The sequence below is a fragment of the Alnus glutinosa genome, chromosome 2 (assembly GCF_958979055.1).
Source record: "Alnus glutinosa chromosome 2, dhAlnGlut1.1, whole genome shotgun sequence".
Classification (NCBI taxonomy): domain Eukaryota; kingdom Viridiplantae; phylum Streptophyta; class Magnoliopsida; order Fagales; family Betulaceae; genus Alnus; species Alnus glutinosa.
Genome location: NC_084887.1, coordinates 39,307,692 through 39,320,146, shown reverse-complemented (window position 1 = coordinate 39,320,146; position 12,455 = coordinate 39,307,692). Strand labels below are relative to the sequence as shown.

The window sequence follows — 12,455 nt, the reverse complement described above, 5'->3', positions numbered from 1 at the left end:
ACTTAAAATACCTTATTTAAAACACACTTTAAAACATTAGTATACTTTGAAACTTAAAAATAATAAAAGCTTATAAAATATAACATAAGATTTGTTTAAAATATCAAATGAGATATGTTTTTCTTATGGTCCGTTTGGGTATCGAATATTTCGAATATGAATAATATTCTAAATCTGTTTGCGAATTTCAAGGTAATGAAAATGTGTTTGGATATTAAATATAATTCAGATTCTTTTTGAATATGTGTTTGGGTGTTAAATTTTTGAGATTGAAAAAAAAAATGTTTTATAATGGTAAAAAGTGATTGAAAATGATTGGATTGTATGAAAAGTTGTGTATAATGATTGATGTTATGAAAATAAGTGTTAATTTTTAAAAAATTATTAAAACTAATAATAAAAAAAACTATAAAAAAATTAAAATTAAAAACTAAAAAAACTAAACTTTATTTTTATTTTTATTTTTTAAAAAAAAAATAAAAGAAGAAAATACAGTGTTTTGGGGCACCCCCTTGGGGAGGGGGGTTGGCCTGCGAGCCACCCCTAGAGGTGGCCCGCGCCACCTCTAGGGTGGTTGGCCCCTGGGGGTGGCCACGCGCCACCCCCCAACCCCCCAGGGGTGGCTTTCGGGCCACCCTGAAATCCATTTGGGGTGGCCCGAAAGCTACCCCCAAGCCACTGGGGGTAGCCGCGCAGCCACCCCCGGCCCCAAGAGGGGTGGCCTGAAGATTTGGGGTGGCTCGAAAGCCACCCCCAGGGGGTTGTGGGGTGGCCTGCAAACCACCCCCCGACCCCTGGGGTGGACGCGAGCCACCCCGTTTTCCTATTTGTCTTTAAAAAAGCAAAATTAATTTTTTTTGGTTTACTTTTTTATTTTTATTTTTTAAAAAAATATGCTACTAAACAGCCTTTCAAAGTAGCATTTAATGCTACAAAACTCAAAAGCCACGCCTCTTCCTCTGTCATTTCACGTTTCACCTTGAAATTCAAAAACATTTAAACCATATGCAAACGGCTGTCGGGTTTTATTCCACTTGGATGCGGGTTGCGGGTTTTCGAATATTGAATAATATTCGAACCAAACAGACCATTAGAAACTCACCACTGCGCAGCTCAGAGAGAGAGAGATTCTATTTTCTTTTCTTTTATCTTTTCCTTTTCTTTATTTTTTTCTGCACCTAGGCCGAGAGAGAGTTACTTAGATGGAGAGGATCCTTTGTTCTCTGTTGTAACCCGGAAGAGAGGGAAAGAGAGCATACCTCTTCTTCCTTTTCTTTGCTTTTCCTACAACATAGGTGGGTTAAACCACAACTGGGCCGAGTTTAAAAAGACGAGAGAGAGAGAGAGAGAGAGAGAGAGAGAGAGAGAGAGAGAGAGAGAGAGAGAGAGAGAGAGAGAGAGAGAGAGAGAGAGAGAAAAAAAGCTTAATGTTTTTAAGCTTTGCTGACTGAAGAACTGAGAAAGAGGGAAGGAGAAACACAGGGAAAGAGTTTCTTAACTGTTTTTCTGTTTTTGAACCGAAAGTGAAAGGGAGAGAAGAAAGAGTTTTCTTCTTCCTCTGTTTCTATTGAACTAAGCCGAGAGATTTGAGAGATTTATGCTGCAACCCACTGCTGTTTTGGGAGAGAAACTAGGAGTTTCTACAGCTCCTACTTGCTACAGAGGACCGAAAGAGAGGGAAGAGTGCTTCTTGTTATGGCCGAAGCAGAGAGGAAGAGAAGGATAAGAAGAAAGAAGGAAGGAGAAGAAGAGATCCGAGACGAGAGTTTGCTGCACCAAGAGGAAAAGGAGATGGAGAGAATCCTCTTTCCTGCTCTGATTTGCACTGAACCGAAATGACATAGCGCAGGCGGATAGAAGTGAAGAGAAGCTGTGTTCTCAAACACAAAGTTCAACTCACAAGCTGAAGAGGAAAATCAAACATTCATTCAATGATAATCAATAATAATCATCATTCTTACATTGTTTCCCTTTTATAGTGAAGCTTTAAGGCTTGTAAAAGGAAATAAATAATAAATAAAAATTGTCATCAAATCCTCATTAATGAGAGAGATTTGATGGTCAAGGGGAATCCCAAAATTTAAGGAAAAGTACTACAAAATGATTATAAAAATAAAATAAGGAAATCAACAACTCTTCCACAATTTTCGCACGAAATCTCCAGAAAATCCGCTCGGCTGTTTCTTTTCAGAAAATCTGTTCGGCTACTTCTTCCGCATAAATCTTCCACCTTGATTTACCGAGTTGGGTCTTGGTTATTTGATATGGTGGGATCGCGGCATTAGACCGAGGCAAATGTTGGTACATCTCAGTTCGGTGTGGATCTTGACATTTCGTATCAGAAATTATCCGAGGTCAATCCGAGACGACATTGTCAACCTTCCGAGGCGCATCATTATCTGAGGTCAATCCGAGACGACATTGTAAACCTTCTGAGGCGCATCCTCAGATTGTCCTACATCAGTCTCTCCTTTTTCAAGAAAACTCGTCCTCGAGTTAGCGTAAAGTGGCTCGTCGGGATGGTAGGCAAATAGGTCAGCCACATTGAAAGTGTTGGAAAATGGCCATATCCTCGGGAAGTTCCACCACATAAGCATTATCGTTTATCTTCCTCTTAATCCAAAATGGCCCGTACTTTCGGCTCTTCAGTTTGCCATAGGTTCCGGCTGGAAAGCGGTTCTTGCGCAGATGCGCCATTACCAAATCACCTTCGTGGAAAATCTTTGCTCTCCGTTTTAAATCGGCGGCACCTTTGTATTTGTCATTCGCCTGTTCCAGATTCAGACGCATCTCTTCATGGATCTGTTGCACTCGGTCAGCCATATGCTCGGCTGCAACATTCAATCCCGGCAACTTTGGGAGAGGAACCAAGTCAAGAGCATGCTTCGGAGGTTTGGTGTAGACAATCTCAAAAGGTGACTTGCCTGTGGATCGGTTACTCATACAGTTGAAGGTGAACTCAACTTGAGTAAGGTTGATGTCCCACTGCTTCGGTTTATCTTGGAAAACACACCTAAGCATATTTTCGAGAGTACGGTTGGTCACCTCGGTTTGTCCGTCAGTCTGTGGATGACAAGTGCTGCTGTAATTGAGAGAGGTATCGAATCTTCGCCATAGAGTCCTCCAGAAGTGGCTAAGGAACTTTACATCGCAGTCCGAGGTGACGGTCTTGGGCACACTGTGTAACCGAACAACTTCTCTAAAGAAGAGATGAGCTGCATGGGAAGCATTCGAGGTCTTCCTACAAGGAATAAAGTGTGCCATTTTGGAGAACCGATCTACAACCACAAAGATTGAGTTCATACCTCGTTGGGTCCTCGGAAGTCCAAGCACAAAATCCATGCTTAGGTCTTCCCAAATGTTCTCGGGCACTGGCAGCGTGGTGTAGAGTCCGGTATTTTGTGAACTTCCTTTCTCGGTCTGACACACAGGGCACTTTGATACAAATTTGCTGACATCTCGCCTGCGTTGTGGCCAATAATACCGATCCGAGACTAATGAAATAGTTTTGTCCCGGCCCACATGACCACCGAGTCCTCCTCCATGCAACTCCCGCATTAGCTGTTCACGCAGTGAGGTTCAGGGAATACAAAGTTGATTTCCTCGAAACAGATATCCCTCTTGGATGTGGAAGTCGGTGTTTGGTTGCATCGACATGCATTTCTCCCAATCTTCCTTAAAATCCTCGTCTTCAGCGTATAGAGCTCGCAAGTGCTCTAAGCTTGTTATCTCGGACTGTAAGGTCACGAGTAAAGCCGAACGTCAACTCAAGGCGTCTTCCACCTTGTTCTGTTTTCCGGACTTGTGTTTCAACACAAAAGTAAACTTCTGCATGAAAGCAATCCACCGGGCATGCATCCGATTCAAAGTGTTATGTGTGTTGACAAACTTCAGAGCTTGGTGATCACTGTATAGAGATATATCAGATAATGTTCCCAATGCTTTAGGGCTCGGATCACTGCGTAAAAATCAAGCTCATAGGTCGACAGTCGTCCACTTCCGCCGAGCTTCATTCAACTTTTCACTGAATAACTCTATTGGCCGACCTTCTTGGGACAATACTGCTCCAATTCCCACAATGGAAGCATCACAATCTACTTCAAATAACTTTTCGAAGTCGGGTAAAGCTAGGATCGGGGCTGTTGAAAGTCGCTCTTTAATCATGGCAAAACTGGCTTCCTACTCTTCTCCCCATCGAAACTGCCCTTTCTTCAAACACTCGATAATTGGAGCTACTAAGCAGCTGAAATTCCGAATGAACCTTCGGTAGAAGGTGGCTAGGCCGTAAAAGCTTCGGATTTGCCCGACTGTAGTGGGCGTCGACCATTCTCGAATGACTCGGACCTTCTCCTCATCTACTTGTATGCCCTCGGCACCTACAATAAATCCGAGGAAAAGCAACTTGTCTATGAGGAAAGTGCATTTCTTCAGATTAAGGTATAGCTTGTTGTCCCTCAGCACACCCAAAACTTCTCGAACCTGCTCCAGGTGCTCCTCGGTATTTTGGCTAATGGCTATAAATCAGAATATCATCGAAATAAACTACAACGAATTTACCGATGAAAGGCTTCAGCATTTGGTTCATCACCCGCATGAATGTGCTCGGTGCATTCGAGAGTCCAAATGGCATCACCAGCCACTTATACAGACATTCTTTCATCTTGAATGCTGTCTTCCATTCATCCCCAGGTCGGATCTGAATTTGGTGATAGCCGTTGCATATGTCAAGTTTTGAAAAGACCTTTGCCCCTGCTAACATATCGAGCATATCATGTAGCCTTGGAATGGGGAACCGATACTTCACCGTGATTTTGTTGATAGCTCGGCTGTCAATAACATCCTCCAGCTTCCATCTTTTTTTTTTTGGAATCAGTAACTCTGACACAGCGCAAGGACTCAAGCTCTCCTTGATCAGACCCTTTCGGATCAGATCCTCTACTTGCTCTCGGAGGATCTTATGCTCCTCGGGGCTCATTCGATAGTGGGGGAGATTAGGAAGACTTGCTCCCGGAACTAAGTAAATCTGGTGCTGAATGTCCCTAATGGGAGGTAACTCGGTCTATGATTCAGCCGGTACAAGATCCCCATACTCATCCAACATCGGCTGAATTAACTTAGGAATATATGCCTTTGATTCCGACTTGACACCCTTAACTACCATAGTTAGAATTGTCTCGGCAGTTTTCAATTCCTGCATAAACTCTGTTTCTCCGAGGGTAAGGAAAGACGGTTTGATCGCCGTGGTACGACTTTGAGGTGTGGTATTAGTACCAACTGGTACTAATATAATCTTCTTTCCATGCCACCAAAAGAGGTAGACATTGTCCCGACCTTTATACGTGGCGTCTACATCGTATTGCCACAGTCGTCCCATCAAAACATGGCAGGCATCCATGTATACAATATCGCATTGAACCTCGTCTCGGTACGACTGCCCGATTGAGATAGGCAATCGGCAAGTGTTCGTGACTCTCGTCTCGGCTCCTTTCTTGATCCAATTGATTGTGTAGGGACTTGGGTGCTTCTCGGTTTTTAGTTGCAACGTGTCAATTAATTTCCGAGAGACAATATTCTCCCAGCTCCCACTATCTATAATCAGATTGCACACCTTCTGATTGATAGTACATCGGGTTTTGAAGATGTTGTGTTGCTGCGTCCGTTCTTCGAACTTCAGAGCTAACATCACTCTCTGGACTATGCAATTGACGAACTCTCCGTTGTCACCTTTGGTGAATTCTCCTCCTTCATATTCACCGAGTTCATCCTCCTCGGTCTCTACCGAATCCTCGGGTAAGACTCCTTCCACTTATTCCATAGTATTTACCGGACGTCGTCTCGAGCATTCATTGGATCGGTGACCTAGTTGGCCACACCTGAAACATTTACTGAGAATAGGCTTGACGTATGGGTTCTTGCTACTTCCGCCAACTCCCTTTTCCTGAGCTGGAAATGACACTCCTTTCGCTGCCTGGGTGTTACTGCTTTCACCCATAAACCTTCGGGGCTGTGAGCTTTGTTGAGGGTTCGATACAATCGTTGGTTCTCCCCTTTTCTCGGACTGCCTGAAGGCTTCTGACCGACCCGAGTGTCGGGCCATCTGCGACTCAATCTTCATGGCTAGGTTCATAACCACGGACAAAGTCCACACCATATGTAATGAGACTTGATCTTCAATGGCCATGCGCAACCCACCAATATACAGTGCTACTTGCTGCCCCTCTGTCTTGGTTAGATTGTTTCGAGAGTCCAACCGATAGAACTCCTCGGTATAATCCATAATTGTCCGAGTTCCCTGTCGGCAATTCTGGAACTACTGGTATAACATTTGCTCATAGTCTGGGGGTAAGAACCGAGCCTTCATCAACTTCTTCATTTTTAACCATGTCCGAACCGATTGTTTTCCTTGCATTCTCCGGTTGCACTGCGTTTGTTCCCACCAGGTTGATGCCCCTCCACGCAACTTGTACGCCACCAATTTCACTTGTTGAGCCTCTGGAGTCTGCATGTAATAAAGAAATTCTCTACCTCGAGAATCCAATCAAGGAAGTTCTCGACGTGGAGATAACCATTAAAATTATGAAGGTCAATTTTTACCCGGAAACTGTGGGCATTTTCCGGCCTTCTTCTATCGCCTTCTCCTTCCCGGAGGTGGTCTTCCTCCTCATTAGATGACTCTTCGAAGGGTTGATGCCTTCGTCGAGGTCCAGGACCACGTTCTCCGCCGGGATGGCCACGAGCCTCTTCGTAGGTGCGATTCCGAAGGGGTTCATGGTTCCGGTTTCCGTCAACGCCCAGTTTGGCAACTGCTTGCTGTAACGCTTCGAGTGTGCGTTCCATACGGAGAAGTTGTTGATCACGGGTGTCTATGGCTACCCAAAGGGCCTGCACTCCACGTTCTTCGCCGTCAGAGTGGTTGCCGTCGTTTCCGTCTCTTGCCATCAAACCAGGATAGTCAAGGCTCTGATACCAATTGACGTAGCGCAGACGGATAGAAGTGAAGAGAAGCTGTGTTCTCAAACACAAAGTTCAACTCGCAAGCTGAAGAGGAAAATCAAACATTCATTTAATGATAATCAATAATAATCATCATTCTTACATTGTTTCCCTTTTATAGTGAAGCTTTAAGGCTTGTAAAAGGAAATAAATAATAAATAAAAGTTGTCATCAAATCCTCATTAATGAGAGAGATTTGATGGTCAAGGGGAATCCCAAAATTTAAGGAAAAGTACTACAAAATAATTATAAAAATAAAATAAGGAAATCAACAACTCTTCCACGATTTCCGCACGAAATCTCCAGAAAATCTGCTCGGCTGTTTCTTTCCAGAAAATCGGCTCGGCTGCTTCTTCCCAGAAATCTTCCACCTTGATTTACCGAGCTGGGTCTCGGTTATTTGATACGGTGGGATCGCGGCATTAGACAGAGGCAAATGTCGGTACATCTCGGTTCGGTGTGGATCCTGACATTTCGTCTCAGATATTATCCGAGGTCAATCCGAGACGACATTGTCAACCTTCCGAGGCGCATCCTCGGATTGTCCTACATCACGAAAAGAAGAGAAAATAAGAGAATTCTTTTGGTTTTATAGAGCCAAGAGAAGAAAATTGCAGAGAATGAATTAGCTTCCTGCAAGAGAGAAAAGCAGAGAAGGAGGAAGGTTGTGTGTGAACGAGTGAAGAGGGCCTTTCTATATATAGAAGCTCGAGTGGCTTGGATCGATTGGGCTCAGAATTGAGCACGGGCTGGGATAGCAGCAGTTGGGTAGTCGACTCAACAAAGAAATAATGAGTTTTGGTAAATATTAAAGTAAAGGTGATCGGTGCTGCTGTACTTTGCAATTCTAGGGGATCGATCGGCAAGAACTGGCGATCAAGCATTAGCTCATGGGTAACGATCGCTAGGTCAAACGATCGTAGTTACTAGGTATCAATCGATAGGGCAATTGATCCCCCATTTTGCGTTTTATCCTATATATTTCTAATCTCTTATATTTTTACGATCCAGTTGGTTCATTTAATCAACTAGAAATGTAACTGTGCTTTTAAATGATTATTCCATCTTATAAATATTCAAATACTAATGAATATTTATTTTCATAAATATTTATATATTCTTTTGCATTTATTAATTAGTCTTAAATTTCTATTTTAAGGCATTATATTTTATGTCTTAAAATCTGGGGCGCTACAATTACACCACTAGTCAATGGAGTTAGCCTAAATTACGAATCACTCTCTGTAGTATAAAAAGTTCATGAATGGTCTTTATAGTGAACTATAATTACAAATCACTCTCTGAACTCGTTTTTCTGTCCACCAAGTTAACAGAATCCGTTAGTTTGCCACGTCATACTCAATAAAAAATCGACACGTGTCAATTACAATTAAAAATATAAATATATTAAAAATATAAATAAATAAAACTTTAAAATTATTATTTTTTATAAAAAAAATTTAAAAAATAGTGAAAAGATGGCTGCTGGTTGGGCAGCTACCCATTTAGGGGTGGCCGCGCGCCACTTCCAAGGGCTGGGGTAAGCTTTTGAGCCACCCCTAGATGCCTTTGGGGTGGCTGCCCAATCGGTAGTCACCTATTCACTATTTTAGTTTTTAAGTTTTATTTATTTATATTTTTAACATTTTTATATTTTTTTTATTGTAATATACATGTGTCGATTTTCTATTGGGTATGACGTGACAAACTAACGGACTCTGTTAACTTGATTGGAGGAAAACGAGTTTAGTGAATGATTTATAATTACAGTTTACCACAAAGATCTTCCATAAACTTTTTATACCACATAGAATGATTCGTAATTTAGGCTAACCCAGAGACCAGTGGTGCAATTATCCCTAAAAATAACACGCTTGGATGTTCGATTTTTTGAAATCTAAATTCAATTATAATTTAGTACAAATTTCAAGGTAAAATAAAGTTGAAAAAAATGTTTAAATGATTTGACTTCTTAAAATAAAATGAGCAAAAATTTAACAAAATCTTATTTGTTTTTTAAAAATTACGAATACCTAGAATTGATTTTTGAAAGACAATGCATCCAAACATCCTAATTAATCACTTTCTTTTTCTTTTTATTTATTTATTTATTGTATTGCCTCTAAATCTCCAAGCCCTCGCTTCCTCTCTTCATCTACGCCACTCTCTTATGAAATTTTTGCTCCCATTTGGTTTACCCATTGGAGCAGCAGATCAAGGGTTGGGCCTTGGACAATGGCGTTGCTCAGCATTTCCAAGTCGCTCAGATCGCGTGGGCCCCGCCGTAGAGGGCACGAGAGGCCACCATATGGCCACCGTTGCCGACGAGCTGGAGGAGCATTGCTGCGGCATCACCGTTAATTAGCTGGTGCCTGTGGTGAATTTTTGCACAGAGAGAGAGGAGGAAGTTTTTGGAGATGGTGTGGGGCGGTGGCTCCGGTCGATGTTGATTTGGCTTTGAAATAAGAATAATGCTACACATCATCTCATTGTCCTCCTTTTGTCACCCCAAAATTGATGTGGCTCTTAAAATTACCATTGGATTTATGATAGATTACCATTGGATTTTGATCCAATGACTATTTTAAGAGTCACATCAATTTTGGGGTGACAAAAGGAGGACAAGGGGATGATGTGTAGCATTACTCTTGAAATAATGAAATATTAAAGAAAGTTATTGTGGATTATATTTAGATATATGTGGAAGTAAAATGTAATTTTTTTTCCTCTAAATTTTTTTTTAAAATCAAATGGCCAGTGCTCTTACCAATTAAAGGTGGTGCTTGATGAGTCATAATTTAAAGAACTCTTCCATATTTGCAAATACTTTAGCATCTAGAGCAAAATTGTTAACTTCTCTCTTCCATTCAATCGTGTGTTTCTTCTTGTTGTCCGTGTTGATCAATCAATGTCATCTGAATTAGAAATTCAAAAGAGTTCAGGTTAAATCAAAGTTAGAGGCTTTTTTAATTTCTTGTTGGCCTAAATCAAAGTTAGAGGCTTCCAGGCTGATCAGTTGCCATATTTTCTGAAGGAGAAAACATTTGTTTAGTATTAATATATAGAGTTCTGATTGTTGTGATATATATCATTACAAGATTTTTCTACGACAAAACCTATATCTTAATATATACAGGAGGATATATTTAAGAATATATCCATGTATTAGAGCAATTACAGGAGGTTCACCCACGAATATAATAACAATATGGTCCATAAATCGGCCGCGACAAGCCTGGCCTTCTGGGCTGTTCTCGACAGAGAAATGGAAAGGTAACATAGTCATGACGACTCATGAGTCTCCTCTAACTCTTCTAAAGCTTTTAGAAATTTAAGGGGGGTGGATTTCTTGGTTTTAAAAGATGATACTAGCTAATAAATGAATAAATATAAAAGTTAGCTAGCTAGCTAGCTAGCTAGGCACTCCTCTGCAGCATCTCCGGCCTGGTACATCTTCAAGGACAGCTGCTTCTGCATCCGCATCCTTCTATGGAACCTCTTTATGAAGAGGTCTGCCACGTGGTCTATCTCGTCTTCTAGGCTGAATTCCTCCCCTACCCCTTCCTTTGAAGTCTTCACCAGATCTATCACGGAACCTCCCGGATCTTCCAATTCCAGATCCTCTGAGAAGAACGGCGAGTGGGTCAGATCCGGGTACTTGTCATCTGCTTCGTCTAAGCAGCCGTGATCCTTCTCCTCCAACAACTCTGTACGAATTTGGTCAGGGAGGGACTCGTGGGTCATGGCATTAATGTTGCCTTCGTACAGTACAATGGCCTTGCTTTGGTCGTTTTCATGGACGTCCGAGTGTTTGTCATTGTGGCCAAGCAAAGTATGGAGCTTGTGAGAGATGGAGCTCTTTTTTTGCCGTATACTGTGAGAGAGGGAGCTCATCAGGAACTTCTTCTTGCTAAGTAAAGACAATATAATCAGGCGAGTCTTGATGGCCCTTGTTTTACTCTTGAGAGCCAGGCTTTTAGCCTTGGCCATTGAGCTCAACGTAGCTATTATCTGCTTCAATATTGCAGATGCTTTGTTCTTCATCTTTGGCTTAATTAATTGGAGGAAATGAACACAAAAAAGGTATACTAGGCTTTTATTTTACTAGCGAGAGGGAGAGAGAGGCTTGCTTGTTGTACAGGTTTTTCGTACGTCGCACAAGCAAAAATAATAAAAAGTAGTGGATTTGGCATGAAAGACTACAAAGTGGGTGCAGGGGCTTTTATAGCGTCCCGATGAGGGATGCGTGTCATTTTCCTGGGTAAATGAACATGCATGTGTTGTTTGGTGGGGTGGGGGGCTAATAAGTAATAAGAAAGAAAAAGGCAAGAAGATGATGATCGAACGTGAAATTAATATAAGTAAGAAAAAGCATGCATCTTACCTTCCCCCCCCCCCCCCCCCCCCCCCCCCCCGCCCCAAAAAAAATAAAAAAAAAAAGAAAAAAAAAAGTAAGAAAAAGCAGATGAAGTGACAGACACGTGGCTCTATTCCATTGGTTTGCTTCTGGTATATGTGGGTGGGTGGGTAGGGAGATTCGCACGCCATTCCCTTTTTATGACTTGTATCTCTATCACTTTCCTTGATAGAGACGGAGAGAGCTCTGGGTATATCACTATGGAAAAAATAGAACGAGAGTCGAGAGCCGTTGAAGTGAAAACCTAACTCAGCAAGCAAGAAGCATCATTTACGACTTTAGCTTTATTAGGTAAATGACAAAAATGACCAAATGCTTTTAGCATTTTGCTTAATTGCATCGATCTCTCTGTGGGGTCCGCCCATGCAGTTGTCTCTTTATTATTGAATGGGAATTTTCTTTTGAATCTTTTGCTTAATCGAGGTGTAAACCTGTGATCGATACACGAGGCTCTAAACAACTTTAAAGCCTAAAGCAGAGTACTGCCCTTATTTTTCTTTTTTCTTTTTTCTTTTTTTCTTTAAGGGGAAATTATAGTTTAGCCCCTCAAATTACCACCCGTTTTGCGCTTAGCCCCACAAACTGCCAACACTCCGACTCCGGCCTACCAAACTACCAAAACCTTTGATAAAGGCCCCATTTGGCGAAATATCTCCATATTACCCTTGCCACGTGTCATTTTTCAATTAAATAAAAACTAAAAAAACTAAATTTTTATTTTTATTTTTATTTAAAAAAAGAAAAGAAAATATGGGGTGGCTACCACCCCCTTGGGAGTGCGGTGGCCTGCGAGCCACCTCTGGGGTGGCTCGCAGGCCACCTCGGCCTCTGGGGGTGGCCACCCGCCACCCCTAGAGCCCTAGGGGTGGCTTTCGGGCCACCCCGAATGGACTTCGGGGTGGACCGTAAGCCACCCCCAGAGGTGGCCGGCGCCACCCCTAGAGCCCTAGGGGTGGCTTTCGGGCCACCCCAAATGGACTTCGGGGTGGCCCGTAAGCCACCCCAAGGGCTCGGGGGTGGCTTGCGAGCCACCCCAGAGGTGTAC

At 42.2% G+C, this 12,455-nt stretch overlaps 1 protein-coding gene across 1 annotated transcript; it reads right to left on the bottom strand.

The window, feature by feature from the left end:
* Positions 1–10,112: 10,112 nt before the first annotated feature.
* On the bottom strand, positions 10,113–11,219 carry LOC133861086 (uncharacterized). Its single transcript, XM_062296791.1, has one exon. It carries the CDS (start codon positions 11,035–11,037, stop codon positions 10,402–10,404), a length of 636 nt encoding a protein of 211 aa, XP_062152775.1. The 5' UTR covers positions 11,038–11,219; the 3' UTR covers positions 10,113–10,401.
* Between the last annotated feature and the right edge of the window lie 1,236 nt (positions 11,220–12,455).